The sequence below is a fragment of the Pimephales promelas genome, chromosome 20, assembly GCF_988280905.1.
Source record: "Pimephales promelas chromosome 20, fPimPro1.hap1.1, whole genome shotgun sequence".
Lineage (NCBI taxonomy): Eukaryota > Metazoa > Chordata > Actinopteri > Cypriniformes > Leuciscidae > Pimephales > Pimephales promelas.
Genome location: NC_142788.1, coordinates 30969423 through 30987947, shown reverse-complemented (window position 1 = coordinate 30987947; position 18525 = coordinate 30969423). Strand labels below are relative to the sequence as shown.

The window sequence follows — 18525 nt, the reverse complement described above, 5'->3', positions numbered from 1 at the left end:
GTGTGAATGTTTCATTGATAGACAGTCTCACAGATTATGCATCAGTATATACAGCTGTTTATTTGTGATTTTTTTTCCAAAACATGTCATTTACTACATACAATGCAAAAAAATAAATGTGTAATGAACATTCAAGGGGAAAAAAAGTGAGATGGACACGTATGAGATGGTACAGACCGAAATCAGCTGTACATCAAACAACGCAAAATTATACATTACGGTCTTGAGCTTCTCATGTTTTTCTAAGTATGTGAGGTGTGTTTTGTGATCTGGAAACGTCATAATGGGATCTTGGTGATCCAAAACAGTGATCCACCACCGATTTCACTTCACAACGGATATAAAATGAGCATTGATAAAGAGAGTTTGATCGTGACCACATTCAACAACTTTAATGCATTTCTTTTTGGGAGAATTAAACTGATTTTTATAAATTTGGTGAATTATTCCTACAATAGTTACAGGTTTACTCACCCTCTTGTTTTTGCCATGTATTATTTCTGTTCTCCCATGAAACACAACAGATTATGTTTTTACCGCACAGAGAAAGTGGAGAGTGATTTATAAGCCAAATACCAAAAAGGACAAACAAAATCAGCACATTAGTATCATAAACTCGTGCACTATATTTGGCAGGATGAATCACCGCACACTTCCGTTGTACAGAAAGCCAGTATCTGGCCCACATCTAGCCCGGATCTGGCCCACATCTAACCTACATCTGACCCGGATCCGGCCCACATCTAGCCTGGATCTGGCCAACATCTGACCCGGATCTGGCCCACATCTAACCTACATCTGACCCGGATCCGGCCCACATCTAGCCTGGATCTGGCCAACATCTGACCCGGATCTGGCCAACATCTAACCTACATCTGACCCGGATCCGGCCCACATATGACCCGGATCTGGCCAACATCTGACCCGGATCTGGCCAACATCTAACCTACATCTGACCCGGATCCGGCCCACATCTAGCCTGGATCTGGCCTGCATCTTGCCCACATCTGATCCGAAATCTAGCCCACATCTGACCCGGATCTGGCCAACATCTAACCTACATCTGACCCGGCCCACATATGACCCGGATCTGGCCCACATCTAGCCCACATCTGACCCACATTTAGCCCACATCTAGCCCACATATGACCCGGATCTGGCCCACATCTAACCCGGATCTGGCCCACATCCGACCCACATTTAGCCCATATCTGACCCACATCTAGCCCACAACTAGCACATATCTAGCCCACATCTGACCCACATTTAGCCCACGTCTGACCTGGTTCTGGCCCGCATCAGGGCCAACACTACATTCTAAAAAAAATGCTGAGTTGTTTCAACCCAAATTTGGGTCAAATATGGACAAACCCAGTCGTTGGGTTACATATTTAAATTACATTTTTAACCCAACATTTAGGTTTGTCTATGTTTAACCCAAAATTGGGTTAAAACAACCCAGCATTTTTTTAGAGTGTTTGTTGCTGTCTGGGTTAAAATGACAAAAAGCAAACATCTCGTTTTTGTGTTTCACAGGAGAAAGTTTGGGAAACCCGAGGGCGAGTAAACGATGCCAATTCTGAAGAACAGCAAAAGTGCCGTTTTTCCAACCAGCTCATCCCAAAATTACATGAATCATCATTCATTCCTTGAAAACACCAGCAACCAAGCAATGAACAAATCAAATCAGTAATATAAAATGAAACTTTGCTTTGAACAACTAACGCAAATTCCTATTATATCACAATACTGACTATTTCTTGCTAGAAAATGCCATAATTTTACCTAAGAGTAAATAAAACTGCAGCATGCCTTTGAGTGAGAGTTATATGGAAAAAGGCACCTGATTCCAGGAGCGTAGTCCGTCTGAGACTAAATGTGTTCGGATCGCTGAGAAACCAAACAGATTTTCCTGTCGTTTTGGGTTAGTCAGACTGAACAGATCCACGTGAAACGCTTCGAAACTTTGTTTTGCGTTACAGCCATTATTAGCGTAAATGTACACTTTTTATTTTTTTAGGGAATATTTGCAGTGTTTTTTGTTACTATTATCTTTGAACAAACTTTGCATTAAGCGACAAAAAAAAAAAAAAAAAGATTTTTCTCTTTGATATACACCGCTGTTCAAATGTTCTGGATCGGTAATATTGTTTATGTTTTAAAATAAGTGTCTTCTGCTCATCAAGGCTGCATTTAATCAACAACAAAAATGACATTAAATATTATGAATAAAATATAATTTATTCCTGTGATCAAAGCCGAATTTATCATCATTACTCCAGTACTCAGTGTCACATGACCCTTCACAAATTACTCTAATATGAGGATGTGATGATCAACACACATTTAAAAACAGTCAACATTGATAATGAAAAAATAATTCATGATTCTTTGATGAATAAAAAGTCCAATTTCATTTATTTGAAATGGAATATTTTGTTAACATTATAAATGTCCTTACTGTAACTTTTGATCAATTTAATGCATCCTTGATTTCTTTAATTACCGTTTTTTCTTCTTCGTATTTTTGTGAGCATAAAGAGACTTCTTTTTAAAAACAGAAAATATTACCAATCCCAAACTTTTTAACGACAGAGTTCGTCACAATAGAGGAGAAAAAACGATCTAAAGTTTCATGTCGACTCTAAACAAAAACGAGCCCGTGTTAGTGTTAGTTATTCACTTCTGGCCGGCGAGTCTAACGCCAACACTTCATGTCCAAATTTCCCGTGTGTTCAGTCTTGACGGTGATTGTTACTCATGAATGAATGGGCAGAACTACAGAAGCTGAAGCCCGACACGCTCCCGAAATAAGGCTTTGGGCTGTATAGGCACACAGAGGTCTTTAACTGAGCATGGAGAATCCGGTGACCCGTCGGTCTCTCCATCACTGATAAAACACCAAATATGACTTCTACGCTGAGGATTTCTGTCTGTAAAGCAAATGCTGGTGGAGAATCTGCGTGTGTGTGTGTGTGTGTGATTGAAGTGGCAGAAATGAAGGTGACAGTGAAGGTTTAGTTGATAGGTGTTGGTTTACATCTGGTATTTCACTGCAAAACATGCTGTTCTTACTCTGTGTTTTTGTCTTGTTTACAGTCCAAATATTTAAAAAAAAATCTTAAATCAAGATGCATTTACTAGATGAGTAAAATGATATAAGATGTTATGTCCTGTTTTCTGGAGAATTAATCCAAATTAAGTGAGTTGATGCTTAAAAAAAGCAAAATGATCTGCAGATGGGGTGAGAAAAATAATCTTAATTCAAACAGAAACAACATTTCTATTAGCTCTGTCAAACGATTAATCGCGATGAATCACATCCAAAATAAAAGTTTGTGTTTACATAATATTTGGTGCACTGTGTATAATTATTTTATATATATATATATAAAAAAATACACATACAAATACACCCGCGTCAATATATTTATTTATATATATAAATAAATAAAATGTATAAATAAGAAATATTTTCATTTATATACTGCATTTAGATTTATATATAATTTATATTATATATAAATATAATTTTTTTTCTTAAATATTTATATGCATATTTATAATTTATATGTATATACACAGTGCACCCACATATATTATGTAAACACAAACTTTTATTTTGGATGCGATTAATCGCGATTAATCGTTTGACAGCCCTAATTTCAATGCAATAATTTTTCTCGTTTTAAGCATCAACTCACTTAATTTGGATCAATTCTCCAGAAAACAGGACATAATATCTTATATCATTTTACTCATCTAGTAAATGCATCTTGATTTAAGAATTTTTACATATTTGGGCTGGAAACAAGACAAAAACACCGAGTAAAGCACTATTTTGGTCGATCGGATCACAAGTGGACGACGCTAAATACAGGTGTAAACGGCGTCTGAAATGTTTTAAACTTCCAGAGACAGTGGAAAAGCACTTTCCTAGTGTAAACGCTGTTCAAATGCGACTGACCCAGTGAGTAAACATGGGAAACGCACTAGCCATGTAGACCTGATGTAGACCCGAGTTTGGTTCGAAGATGAAAAACACATTTTTTCTACACCAGGTGTAAACGGGAAGGTCTCTGTCGTCTACTTACGATCCGGTCGACCAAAACGCATCTTAATACAGGTGTAAACAAGAGAGAGAAGGATAAAGGGCCGAATAAAACCAGATTTAACCGGCATCGCAATGGGAAGCAACGTCAATGGTCGGAGGGTGTATTCAAAAACAGAGAAAATTAATTAAATGGAATTAATAATAAGAATAAATGTCATTCATTTATTATTGAACTTATCATTAATCCCACAACGTTGAATCCGCATGTACCGGATCTGGGCTTGAACTATGTCGCGGTCTTTGATTTCATCAGCAATAATAAAAGCATTCATTATTATAAATAATAATATAACGTTATGAGGGAATGCTTTGAGCTCCTCCCACGATTGAGGTTAAAAAAATCCGGAAAAATAAACAGAATAGCAAAGATGCCTCTTGAGATTAGCTCGAATACAGATGAGAACTTCAAAGCACATGCTATTGCTAATGCTAATGTAGATATACACAGTTTTCAAATGGCGAGAGTGCTTAACAGACAATACTTAAAGATACTTTGGGATTAGCTAGCTTGGTTGTCAATGCTTTGACATTCTGCAATGAGAAAGAGTGAATACTGACAGATGCTAGCCTAGCGGTCAGGCTAGCGGGAGTCGCCAAGATGCGCGTTTCGTCTGGAATAATGTCCAAACGAAATGCTCAAGTCCAAAATGTTGTTAAGTCCTACTGGGAGGTTCGTATTCACGAGTTGTAAATACGACGGACGCAATTACAGGCGAGTAAAGCGCCGCTTAAGCTGCAAGCTCATGGAGACGTCTTGAGGTAAAAACAGTCCAGCATTTGAGTCAGAGAGGAATAAATAAGTAAGGGATTTATAGTGTTTCTTTAAAAAAAGGAAACAAACAAACATTGAAATGGTGTAATGATTACATGTGTGAAGAGAGGTAGTTCATTTTGGTTAACAACGGCACCTGGTGGTTTGTGTTTTCCTTACAATCAGCATTCAGACAGTCAGTCATCAAACGATTCGTATACCCGCGTCAATTTCCTTCAGCTAGACTCAAGAAACCCGCTTTGAGAGGACTTCTCAGGGAGGGAAAGTGCATGATGGGATTGATGAGCACTGGGTTTCTTCAGTCTAGTTGCGCATCACAACACGTCGAGCCATTAGCCAAGAACATCAACAAAGACTCATAATAACTGATCCAAAAGTGCATAGAGATGTTCCTCTACTCGTGGAAATACTGATTAAGAGACACTTTTCCCCGTCCGTTGACAACCAATGAAGCAAAACCCAAAACTGTTTGGCTGTTGAGGTCCTGTTGAATCCAGAGCGGGTTTGTTTGATTTCCCTTGTTGATCGGATGCAAGTGATCCAGTTGCGTTTGAGGCAATGGAGGCAGAGACGGGTGTGTGTCCATCTGTGAGCGAAAAGGGGCAAAAACACTCCATTCTTAGCTAATAAATCTAGTCCGAAGCTTATCGTGAACTGGTATATACACGTATGGTTCGTCCAAACTCTCGAAAAGTCTTTCGTTTGCAGCGGAGATCAAGCAGACGTCGTCTCTTTCGTTAGCAGCCCCTTTTCCCGTTTCACCCGCAGTAACGTTAAAGCTTCCTTCCACGAGTCCTTGTGTGTGTGTGTGTGTGTTTCAGTTTGGCTGGTTTGAGGCAGCGGTTTTGCAGAAATAAAAACATAGTCCAGTTTGAGTTCTCAAAATCCGTACAAAACTAAGCCATGATTAGCCATCATTATATATTCGCACCTAAAAAGCATCAGGAATAGATACGGTCGTAAAAGCTTATTAAATGTCGTCTGAGAGAGAAAGACACCGAAAAACGTTATGAAAATATGAGATTTGCATATTTCTCCCAAGCTGCTGCTTCAACTGTATTAGCCTATCCGTTTCATTAGACATATGTACAGAAACAAGTGGTATTTACAGCTCATGACCACAAGAGATCAGCGCAGAACCCGCTGGAATGGGAAACGCTAAATTCATGCAACGTTATCATGAATTCAGTGTGTTTGGAGGTAAAACCACTGGGGGGATTTGGGTTTAAATTGGTGCATTTGTGCAAAACCATTTTACCAACCATTTGAGGATGTCAATTTTGGATCATTGTACATCAATTTTCTGAATTTGAAATAAAACGGATTACTTTATGGGGCGATTTACATAAAAATGGGTTGACGGTTGATTATGCTTGATGACAAATGAATTGATCAAACATGATATTCTGAGTATTAAAATCACAAGAGGTACTGCACCCATATAAGATCCGTTTTCAGGGTAAAGCAAGGCCTCGTCTTGGACTAAACCCATAATATGAGGTTGAAGCAGCCGGTTGGCCTTGTTATGAATGATAAATAATATCGAGCAGCATTCGGGCTGATCTCGGGGAGCTTCAGTTCTCTTGTGGTCATCTATACAGACATCAGACCAACAGGTCAGGCCCTCTACTCTCATTTCAAAGTGTGTGTGTGTGAGCCAGGCCCGTATTTTTGTGATATTTTGGCTCATAAATCTGCACACACAGCGAGTCAAAATGGCAACCGTCCCAAAACCTAGTAAACTAAAAAATTTTCCGAAAAAGGAGGTTTAAAGTGACGCACTACCTAGATTCGTAACTCGTATGAATAGCATTTAACCTAATTTGCAATGGATTGAAATAGAATTGGACGTTGGTATGTTGCTAATCAATGCGAGTGAAGGAATTATATATACTTATAATCAAAAATTGATTATAACGCACCTCAAGGAGACACCAGTTCAAATTTAATGAGTTTATTCTCACCGTTTTACTTTGAGGTTTTTTCTTTATTGTCGAGTTTAATGAATTTGTTCTCAACATTGTTTTCCTAGAAATGTAACGTTTTTTTTTTCTCTCAATGAAGAAAACTCAAGTTTATTCTCAACATTGTATTTCGACTTATTATAATGATTTAATTTAGTTTTTCTTTTTTGCTTGGCCCTAATCCTCTTCCATAGAAATGCAACAATGTCGCTGATTGAAACATTTAAAAAAAATAAAAAATTCGCAGTATGGGATGGTTTTTCCCACCATTGCATTATGGGATTGCATTCGTGACCCATACCACGTAGTCTACCTAGGGCGTTGGCTAGGTTTTGAAACAGAGCCACTGTGAATTTAAATCTAATTTCGTCACACAAACACACTCATTTATCCAATGAACTAGAAGAGCCTGCTAATCCTATTACAACAGAGGATCACCTGGCCATACCTCTCTCTCTCTCTCTCTCTCTCTCTCTAATATAAATATTAGTGTATATGCATGGTTCTACTCATACATTATTAATACATTCCGTTCGGAAATTCCCAGTAGCATAAATGCGGGAATTCCGCAACATTATCCAGACTTGTGCACCACCCTCACACACACACACAAACACACACACACACACCAACACACGCACACACTGCAAAAAATGCTTTTCTTAATTAGTATTTTTGTCTTGTTTCCAGTCCAAATATCAAACATTTCTTAAATCAAGATGCATTTACTAGATGAGTAAAATGATGTAAGATATTATATTCTGTTTTCCGGGGGGAATTCCATTCCCAGTTGACGCTTAAAAATAAAAATACTAAGTAAGAAAAGCATTTGTTTGCAGTGCGTATCTCTCTCTATTATCCAGACCTGTGCACCACCCTCTCACACACACACCTCTCTCTCTCTCTCGCTCTCTCTCTACAGCCCCCCGCAGTGTGAACCGTGACGCTCTCCTAGCCGAAGCGCCGAGCTCCCGGGTCTGGGATCCGGCGTGGGTCCGGGAGTGCTCCGGGGGGCCCTCGGATGCTAGGACACCTCGCCGCCGAACACCTCGAGCACCAGGGGCGTGAGCTGCATGCTGTGCTCGGGCTGGAAGGACAGCGAGCGGTACTGCTTCGAGTGCTCCTCGTTCAGGCTGCGCAGGTCCGCCAGCTTCTGGATCATCTTCGCGTAGACGAGTCTCCCGCCCGAGTGATGGATGCGGATGTACGCCTGGAGAACGTCACACAAGCGGTCCTGGAGCGCTTCGATGCGCACGTGGTCCTGAACGCCCGGGCGATCTGCGGGAGGACGAGAGTCATTAAAGTGCTGGTTGATTGTGGTTTCACTTTTATGCAAAAAACATGTATGAAATTCATTAGAATTATTGCACTTTCACCCGTAAGCACAGACTGCTATGTGGGGATTATTTTTCCAGTCCCTCCAGAAAAACGCGATTATGCAATCGCTGAATTCAACGCAAAATCAGCCAAAGTCCGCATATTTATGCGGGGGCCGCATTTTTCAAATATGCCGCACTTTCGCCGCATAAATTGCCGATTTCCGTGCAAAATATGCGGGGTTTGCATGATTTTATAATCCTCGCATTTTCGTTGCAAAAAAAGCCACATATATCTTAGCAGAAAGTTGAAAAATGTTGCGTTTGCTTCACACAAGAGCAGCCATTTCCCCCTGTTTCCATGGGAACGTTATGAAGTGACGCAATTACGCGACGGGAATAGCTCACAGCTGAAGTTACTGCAGAGACCAGACAGACTCACGGAGGCGATCGACATCTCACAAATCGAACTCGTATAACTGTCTGTCGCACGTTCTACCGTCACATCGTTACTTAATAAACAACATAAGATAAAGGAAGTAGCAGATTTGCATATTTCTCCCAAGCTGCTGCTTCTTCTCAGTTGATTAACTGTATTAGCCTATCCGTTTCATTAGACATATGTACAGAAACAAGTGGTATTTACAGCTCATGACCACAAGAGATCAGCGCAGAACCCGCTGGAACGGGACACGCTAAATTCATGCAACGTTATCATGAATTCAGTGTGTTTGGAGGTAAAACCACTGGGGGGATTTGGGTTTAAATTGGTGCATTTGTGCAAAACCATTTTACCAACCATTTGAGGATGTCAATTTTGGATCATTGTACATCAATTTTCTGAATTTGAAATAAAACGGATTACTTTGTAGGGCGATTTACATAAAAATGGGTTGGCGGTCGATTATGCTTGATGACAAATGAATTGATCAAACATGATATTCTGAGTATTAAAATCACAAGAGGTACTGCACCCATATAAGATCCGTTTTCAGGGTAAAGCAAGGCCTCGTCTTGGACTAAACCCATAATATGAGGTTGAAGCAGCCGGTTGGCCTTGTTATGAATGATAAATAATATCGAGCAGCATTCGGGCTGATCTCGGGGAGCTTCAGTTCTCTTGTGGTCATCTATACAGACATCAGACCAACAGGTCAGGCCCTCTACTCTCATTTCAAAGTGTGTGTGTGTGAGCCAGGCCCGTATTTTTCATCAAACAGAAATTACCCGCACACATGGGGTGTTCGAGGCGCACATATAACACTGCAGAGAGTTCAACAGGAGCACACCTTATTTACACTCGTTACAGTCTGAAATAAAACAAGATGAGAAATTAAATATTCCCAGCACTTTCTATGATGTAGTATGCTTGCGTATCAAAGGAAGTAATAAGAAATGACTCTTTACATTAAGGTAGTAGCCTAGTGAGAACAGGGTGTTGGGGGAATCACTTTTTTTTTCTTTTTCATCAAACCGCAGTTTTTGCAAGTTCCCGCAATTTTATCGCATAAAAATCCCGCATATTCCATCGCATTTTTAAAGAAAACGGGCCGCGTAATCAAGGATTTTTGCCCGCAACAATCACAAAAAAACTCCGCATTTTTCTGGAAGGACTGTTTTTCTAGTTTCCTGATTTATTAGAGGGTCGTTATCATATTCTGGTGAAACAAGAAACTTCCCTCAAAAGCTAAAGCGGTAACATTCCTTGAAATCCAATAATTCCAAATTCGCTTAAAATACCTTGAATGTAACTCGACACCCTTGTCTCATTTAGTATGTGCGGTTCTATGAATATGCAAATGAGCCCCGCCCCCACTCACTCAGAGATCCACTGGTTGACGATCACACGTTGATCTGATTGGTTACGAGGTTATTTGTGATGTCAGAAACACCAGCGATTTCAAAGCGTGTTTTTGAGACACCCCTGTGATTGGCTACTGCGATAGGCTAATTTTTCAGATTAAAGATATTAAAAATCGCACCTGGAGACAGCAGACATATGGCCATCAGCAGCACATGCTCCTCCTCATGCATGTTCAGCTTCTTCAGACCCACTTGAAACTTGACCAGCGGCTCCAGCAGCTCCACTGTGTGACCCGCTGCGCACACACACACACACACAGGTGAGAGCGTTAACATGTGTGAGTCTGTGTGTGATTGAGGGTGTAAAAGTGTGTGTGTTACCCTTGGTGACGTCATTGACGCAGTATTTGAAGTCCGGTCCTCCGCAGCTCCAGCTCATGTCCTCCAGACTGAACGACTGGTTCGACCTCAACATGATGATCTCGATGGCACTGGACTTGAGCAGAGCGATCTGATCTTCTGCCGTCAGGTCCCTGACACACACACACACACACTCTTCATCAAGCAGGGTTATTATCGTTAACTAACTATTAAAAACGTCTGTGAAATTAAGCTGAAATGACATATAAATAATACGGAAACGAAAATTAACGTTTAGTTTCTTGACACGAAACTTAAAACGAGACCTTCTCTGACTTGCTGTTTATGATGTTTGTGTGAAGGATTTTCATTTTTTCACTGGAAAATTGTACGTTTACGCTGCCGAGAGTCTCTCTTGCGTTCAGTGATGCATGAAACTAATGCTTATACAATGTTCAGCAAAAGAGCCGTCCTGCGCTGTAATGTCAATGTGTCGTGCTAAAAAAAACAGATTTATTTAAACTATAGTCAGATCTATGTAGTTTATAGTCTCAAATATACTTTATAATTAAACTATCATAACAGTGAGATTTTAATGAGCTCATCTGTCGACGGTGATTGCTCGAATTTGACTTTTCAAAACTCAAGCGTTTAATTTAAGTATGAAAAAGTTAAGGTAGTTAAACTTTACTGTTACTCAAATGTAATTTTTTATATAAAATATAAATTGTACAAAATCAAAGATGTATGTCTAACCAAGTTTTGTCCCAAATTTAAAGTCTATAACAAAAAAAAACGTAAGTTCCTATGAGATTTTGTTTAGGCGTAATACAAAAATACATTTCATTGATTTATATTTTTATGCATTATCCAGTAAAAAATTAATAAATCACAAAATAGTCGCCAAATATGCAACCTTGAGACTCAACGATTCGAAACGTTTTTAATTATAAAGTAGTTAAAATAAATGTTGTAATATGAAACCTGTCGACGCCCACTAAGGGGAGGAGTTTTAAAAGAATTTAAAGTGCCATCACCATGGTAACGCAACATCCAATTTCTAAACGGTCTTCACAGGATGCGTTTTGAGTTTGTGAGCTTTCGAATGATACCTCGTTTATGGCGATTACTAAAACATGTGATACAACAAACACAGTGTGTAAACGCGATTGGCGACGTTACGTCGAAAATTACAGACGAGAATTTCGGACGGAGTGTGTAAGGGCCTTTATGATTTCAACTGAAGTGTGTGAGTGTTTTCGGAGACTCACCTGAACCCCGGGATCATCTTGGCGAATCCGATGACCTTCTGGATGCTGTAGCTGACGAGATCCGCGAGGTGCGGCAACATGGAGAGCCGAGAGCTGTCCTCCTCGCTGGAGTCGGGGCTGCTGTCCTGATACATCATCAGCAGATTACTGAAGTTCAGCTTCGTGTCCACAGACTCTACACACACACCGGAGAGAGTGAGTGAGTGTGTGTGTGTGTGTGGGAGTAGGTGAGTGTGTCTGAGTGTGTGTGTGTGTGTGTGTGTCACCTGGTGAATGGTTGAATGAATCTGATGAGGCGTCAGACAGAGAGTGTAGAGACGCGGCTCGACTGGCGCTGCGAGTGATGGGACCCTCACGGACCGGAGGCTGAACACACACACACACACACACAGTCAAAAATACATATAGCAAACAATAAAAACAAACTCTTAAAGGCATTGGAGGGGAAAACACTTGGATGTGTTCAACACAAACAAGAGAAATAATTACACACGAGTCCTTCCTTACAAGTGTGTGTGTGTGTGTGTGTGTGTGTTTCAATGTTATGTTATATAATATACTGTTAGATGTGTTTGCTGTAATAACCCCTCCCCAGCTCTTCTATATGAATATAAAAGTAAATTAAACGTATATAAATATATATGAAGAGTTCAGATGCAAAAGCCTCTAAGTGCCATTTGAAATTTTCTTCTAAAATGATCATTTTTTATCAAGCTTGTATATTTAAGTTCAGTAATTTCACTTAAATGGATACGGAGGCGTATTGCATTCACTTGAAGAAAAAAAAAATCTACTCTGTTTTTCTGAATTAATGAGTTAATTTTTCATGAGAAAAAAAGTTTTTCTCTGTTTTTCTGAATTAATAAGTTAATTTTTCATGAGAATTTTTTTTGCTCTGTTTTTCTGAGTTAATGAGTTAATTTTTCATGAGAAAAAAAGTTTTTCTCTGTTTTTCTGAATTAATGAGTTAATTTTTCATGAGAAAAAAAATTTTTCTCTGTTTTTCTGAATTAATAAGTAAATTTTTCATGAGAATTTTTTTTTGCTCTGTTTTTCTGAGTTAATGAGTTAATTTTTCATGAGAAAAAAAGTTTTTCTCTGTTTTTCTGAATTAATGAGTTAATTTTTCTTGAGAAAAAATTTTTTTGCTCTGTTTTTCTGAATTAATGAGTTAATTTTTCATGGAATTTTTTTTTTTTGCTCTGTTTTTCTGAATTAATGAGTTAATTTTTCATGGAATTTTTTTTTTGCTCTGTTTTTCTGAATTAATGAGTTAATTTTTCATGGAATTTTTTTTTTTGCTCTGTTTTTCTGAATTAATGAGTTAATTGTTCATGGAATTTTTCTTTTGCTCTGTTTTTCTGAATTAATGAGTTAATTTTTCATGGAATTTTTTTTTTGCTCTGTTTTTCTGAATTAATGAGTTAATTTTTCATGAGAAAAAAAGTTTTTCTCTGTTTTTCTGAATTAATGAGTTAATTTTTCATGAGAATTTTTTTTTGCTCTGTTTTTCTGAGTTAATGAGTTAATTTTTCATGAGAAAAAAAGTTTTTCTCTGTTTTTCTGAATTAATGAGTTAATTTTTCGTGAGAAAAAAAGTTTTTGCTCTGTTTTTTCTGAATTAACTCATTAATTCAGAAAAACAGAGCAAAAAAAAATAAAAAATCCATGAAAAATTAACTCGTTAATTCAGAAAAACAGAGTAGATTTTTTTTTCTTCAAGTGAATGCAATACGCCTCCGTAAATGGCAATGAAAATTACCTATTAATTGTTATTTAAGTGAAATTACTGAACTTAAATATACAAGCTTGATAAAAATGGTCATTTTAGAAGAAAATTTCAAATGGCATTTAGAGGCTTTTGCATCTGAACTCTCTCTCTCTATATATATATATATATATATATATATATGTATAATGCCAGGACAAAAAGACTAACATCATTCGTTTGTTTGTATAAGTGTGCGTATTTTACAGATACTTCTCCCATAAAACACATTAATAGAAAATAAAGGTTTAATTCATGAAACATCAAATAAATTACACATTTACTGTATTTTATTTTATTTGACTGATTTCCACTGGAGTAATATTTCCTGATTTTATGCACTGACCCTGAAGCGCACGAAGTCGGAGTAGGAGTCGTCGTAGGTCTTGTGGTGCGCCTCCATCAGTGTGTTGATGATCTGCCTCTGTTCTTCACTCAGACGAGGTTTCCTCGCCTCGCGCGCCGCCTCCTCCTCCTTCCGCTTCAGGATCAGATCCTTCTTCCTCTGCACCTCCTCGTCCGTCAGGATGACTGAGAGACACGAGCAGTGACACGGTGAAGAAACGTCAGGGTATCCCTTAAACCATCTTTGATCACCAACATGACATATTTACAAGTTTTTTCCTTCTTCATGCCTTAAAATATCTTGAATGTAATTCGACACCCTTGCCTCATTTAGTATGTGCAGTTCTATGAATATGCAAATGAGCTCCACCTCCACTCACTCAGAGATCCACTGGGGGGCGATCTGATTGGTTACAAGGTCGTTTGTGTCGCAAATAAATGAAATGAAGCGCTAAAATTACATTATATCCAGAAAATTAAATTATATCCTTAAATTAAAGATATGCGCACATTTTAATAAATGCACGTAAAATTACACAAACATAAACCAATGATAAACTATAAAAAGGGGCGGGACATTTCCCAAACACACTCGAAGCACTAGACCAATCACAACACACTGCTCCAGCCGACCAATCAGAGCACAGTGTGCTTTTCAGGAGGAGGGGCTTCATAGAGACAGGAAGTGAACAGAGCGTTACTGAGAGACTGGGAAGAGAGGAGCCGCAACAATATGAGGAGAATAATCAACATTCAAGCAGGAAAACATGATCTAGTCGAGCCTGAACACAAGAGTGTGTGAAAGGGAGTAACAGCCCTGTATTCACCCGAGTGACATTTACACACACTCTCACGCTGATATTCTCTTGGCTCAAACTAGATGAGGACGTCCGCCAGACTCTTTATCTCAGAGACTCTGGTGACAGACACACACACACAGATCAGCACGTCTGTTGAGGGCCAGTGTTCCTCTGGAGTGGGCCGATGCCAGGCTTGTGCCCGTCTAGACCGAGTGCCATCTGTGTGTTTGTCTCTATCTCAGGCCTCCGTCTGGGTTCTGAGCGAGATTCAACTGTTCCCGGACACACATTTACACTAAACTGAAAAAATGTAGTCGGCAGGAAACTGGAGTTTGAACAAACCGATGAGAGATCACTGCGGTTTCACAGTTAATATCATAACACACACATTTATTTCAACCTTTCAATTAGTATCCTACAGTGTGACATCACAGTCTCCTAGTGTGACATCATCAGAGTCTCCTATAGTGTGACATCATCACAGTCTCCTATAGCGTGACATCATCACAGTCTCCTATAGCGTGACATCATCACAGTCTCTTAGTGTGACATCATCACAGTCTGCTATAGTGTGACATCATCACAGTCTCCTATAGCGTGACATCATCACAGTCTCCTAGTGTGACATCATCACAGTCTCCTATAGTGTGACATTATCACAGTCTCCTATAGTGTGACATCATCACAGTCTCCTAGTGTGACATCATCACAGTCTCCTATAGTGTGACATCATCACAGTCTCCTATAGCGTGACATCATCACAGTCTCCTAGTGTGACATCATCAGAGTCTCCTATAGTGTGACATCATCACAGTCTCCTATAGTGTGACATCATCACAGTCTCCTAGTGTGACATCATCACAGTCTCCTATAGTGCGACATTATCACAGTCTCCTATAGTGTGACATCATCACAGTCTCCTAGTGTGACATCATCACAGTATCCTATAGTGTGACATCATCACAGTCTCCTATAGTGTGACATCACCACAGTATCCTAAAGTGTGACATCACCACAGTCTCCTATAGTGTGACATCATCACAATATCCTATAGTGTGAGATCAACATCTCACTGGCTATAAAAACTCTAACCTTTGACCTGCTGACCTCTGACCTTCTGTCCTCATCCGAATGTATATTCAACACACAAAGAGACTCTTTTACACCCCGATTGTATCCGTTTTCGCTTTAAAGTAGCGGCCGGCCTCTCCCACAACAGGGAAATCTGGGTCGCCCATTGTGCAACTTCATGGAGAAAAAGCATCATTGTTGGCTCTCTCTCTCTCTCTCTCTCTCTCTCTCTCTCTCAGCAGAGTTTGGAAACAGCAACTATGTTTCCTGAAATGAACTGTGTTTGTGTGTGAGAAAGAGTGTGTGCGCTTCTAAAGACGCGAATCAACCAGTTTACTCTGAAACAAAGCAGATGTTTTAATTGATGCCGCTTTCTAACAATCAGAACACTTGCTGTTAAAATAATCATTAAATGTATAATTAAATGAAAATCACGGCGCCACACTTTCTAACATCTTTCCATCGCGGCTCAAAACGAGCCGAAACACCTACAATTATAAGAAGTTATTCTATTTTTTATTCAACATTTTCAGAGATTTTTTGTTATTTTTTATTTAACGACCCAGGGCAAAGATGAGAGTTACAAATAAAAAGACAGATGATCTTACACAAAAACTGCAGACTATATACAGTTAGTTCTGGTTCTCGAATCTGATTGGCCGAGAGCCTTTTCCAGCCAAGCAATATCCTACTAATATCATACAGAAACCGCTTCACAGTTCGTATCACTCCGCTCGTTTCTGCCGGATCTTTTCTCCCAGAAAGAGTCAATGGTGGAGAAGCCTCTGTTTGGCAAACACTGCTGTTCTTGCGTCACAGAACGGTGTTTTAAGAGGTTTCAGGTGAGAAAGTAATTGTTTAGACCTCAAATATACAATATAAATGTGGAAAATATAATATTTTGCTTTTATTGCATTACACGTTTTTCCTCCTCACTTTAGTACTATTCGATGTAGCATTAATTTGTTTTAATCAAATGTACTTATGCCAATTGTTTTTATTTATTTGAATCAAATGTACTAATTTATTTTAATCAATCGTCTGTTATTTAAGGCTTCTCTCTGAACGTTTCCACTGACCCACTAGCACTCCCTTGTTAGATATTATTTATTTTAATCAAATAGTTTAATTTATTTGAGTTTGAGTATGTTTTTTAGCTAATTAATTATCATTTATTTAAATTGATTTAAATAATGTTAATCTTATTTTTATTATTACATTGCTTATCTAAACTTCTCCAACTGACTCACTATTAGAAGTATTAATTATTTATTTGAATATTTCTTATTTTAATGTTTTTATTTATTTATTTTAAGCTAATTGTTTATGTTTATATTATTACAATTTTTTTTCAATTTTAATCAAATTTAGTTAGTTTAATCGTACTTTAGATGTCAGTGTTTGTGTCTGATCTCTAGTGTCTGAAGGCATCGTGGTCGTTCTTTCACACGATGATTGTTTGCCCTGTGTTTATGGGCTCTGGCGACCCAGGCCGTGACCTCTGACCTCTGGTGACACTCACACTCCTTCATCATGCCGATGTCGACGCAGCGCTTCAGACGACAGGCCTGGCAGTGACGCCGGTTGTCTTTGGTGATGGAGCAGTTTCCACTGAACGGGCAGGTAAAGCTGGCCTTGCGCTTCATACTGCGCCTGAGACACACACACACACACACACACACACAGATGAAGAGCGTTAGAAATCACTTACAACTGTACAAGTCAATCTGGTAGATAAAAACACAACATATGCAATATGCAAGAGACATGGTTCTAATGAGTTGGTCACGATAACAAGCACTTTATGCATATTTCTAATTTATATATATATATATATATATATATATTTTAAGAATTATATGTAATAAGTATATAACAACATTAGATATTTTTCTAGTCCATAAATATAAAATATATATAAATTTTTAGTTTATATTCATACAAATTTTAAAAATGAATTTACGTGATTTTAATATTATACAATACTTAAGAGACGTATGTAATAACTGTGTGTGTGCGTGTTCATTTTAATATATTTAATATATATATAAAGTTCATATTTACACAAAAAATATACATGTACTGTGTGTGCACACACCCCTTTACTAAATAAAAGCAATCACACAACACACACACACTGCTATCATCTGTAAACACATGTAAACACACCATGTGATCAGAGGAAAAGAGCCAGACATGTTTCGGTGGCGACAGTGAACGAAAACTGTAATATTATTATAAATGGTCCAGTCAGTATTTTAACAGTTGATCCAGCCTTGAATAAGCTCTGTTAACCCCTCACACCCTGAAGGCATTTTTATGAGTTATTACTCTAAACTTTGAAAGGTTTTCTATCAAATGAGACCATACTTGATGATATCTTGTGTTTTGTTTTTTTTAAAGGAAATATTTAATTCATGTTTGGAGGTTCTTTTGTTACGTCGCTGCTGGGAAAACCCCATAAAAATGTATGTAATTTTGTTACTCATGCTTGACTTTGATTCCTATTATAAAGTATATATGACAAGTCATAAAATCCAGTTTGGGCGTGTTCACTAACACGTGAACCGCTGCCAGGCTAAATTTATTTCTGATATCTCAGAGCAATTAAAAAACTTGTTTCATGTGTAAACCACAAATCATAAAATATTTATAATTACATAGAACAAGTGACAAGGCTGATGAGTGATGATCTTCCAGCGCTGGTAAATCCAGACCTGTCAATCTGAGCGACCTGTCCAATCCAAGCGTGTTCTCGCTGTAAAACAGTGTCTGATTGGTCTCTACCATAGACTGTGAAATAATGTGCGTGACATCACCCGTAGTGTTTCTAAAGAGCATTAAGTGGGCGGAGCCGGCCGTCGCCATCTTGGCAGCGTCACTCCCGAACGATAAACGAACATGTGCAGCGAGGCGGATTAGCTGAGGTGACGTGACGCTA

The 18525-nt window shown here is 38.6% G+C and overlaps 1 protein-coding gene across 3 annotated transcripts in view; it reads right to left on the bottom strand.

The window, feature by feature from the left end:
- Window positions 1–34: 34 nt before the first annotated feature.
- vdra (vitamin D receptor a) overlaps window positions 35–18525 on the bottom strand; it is a 50325-nt gene continuing 31834 nt past the window's right edge. For 2 of the 3 annotated variants that reach the window (XM_039679129.2, XM_039679128.2), the window contains 7 exons: window positions 17107–17237; window positions 13715–13899; window positions 11867–11966; window positions 11601–11775; window positions 10351–10502; window positions 10149–10265; window positions 35–8128 (listed from right to left, as the gene is read on the bottom strand). In XM_039679129.2, the coding sequence (XP_039535063.1) occupies window positions 7875–8128; window positions 10149–10265; window positions 10351–10502; window positions 11601–11775; window positions 11867–11966; window positions 13715–13899; window positions 17107–17237 (1114 nt within the window). In that variant the 3' untranslated portion in view covers window positions 35–7874. The remainder of the gene's footprint in view (window positions 8129–10148; window positions 10266–10350; window positions 10503–11600; window positions 11776–11866; window positions 11967–13714; window positions 13900–17106; window positions 17238–18525) is intronic. The other variant, XR_016147997.1, reaches the window with a different exon arrangement.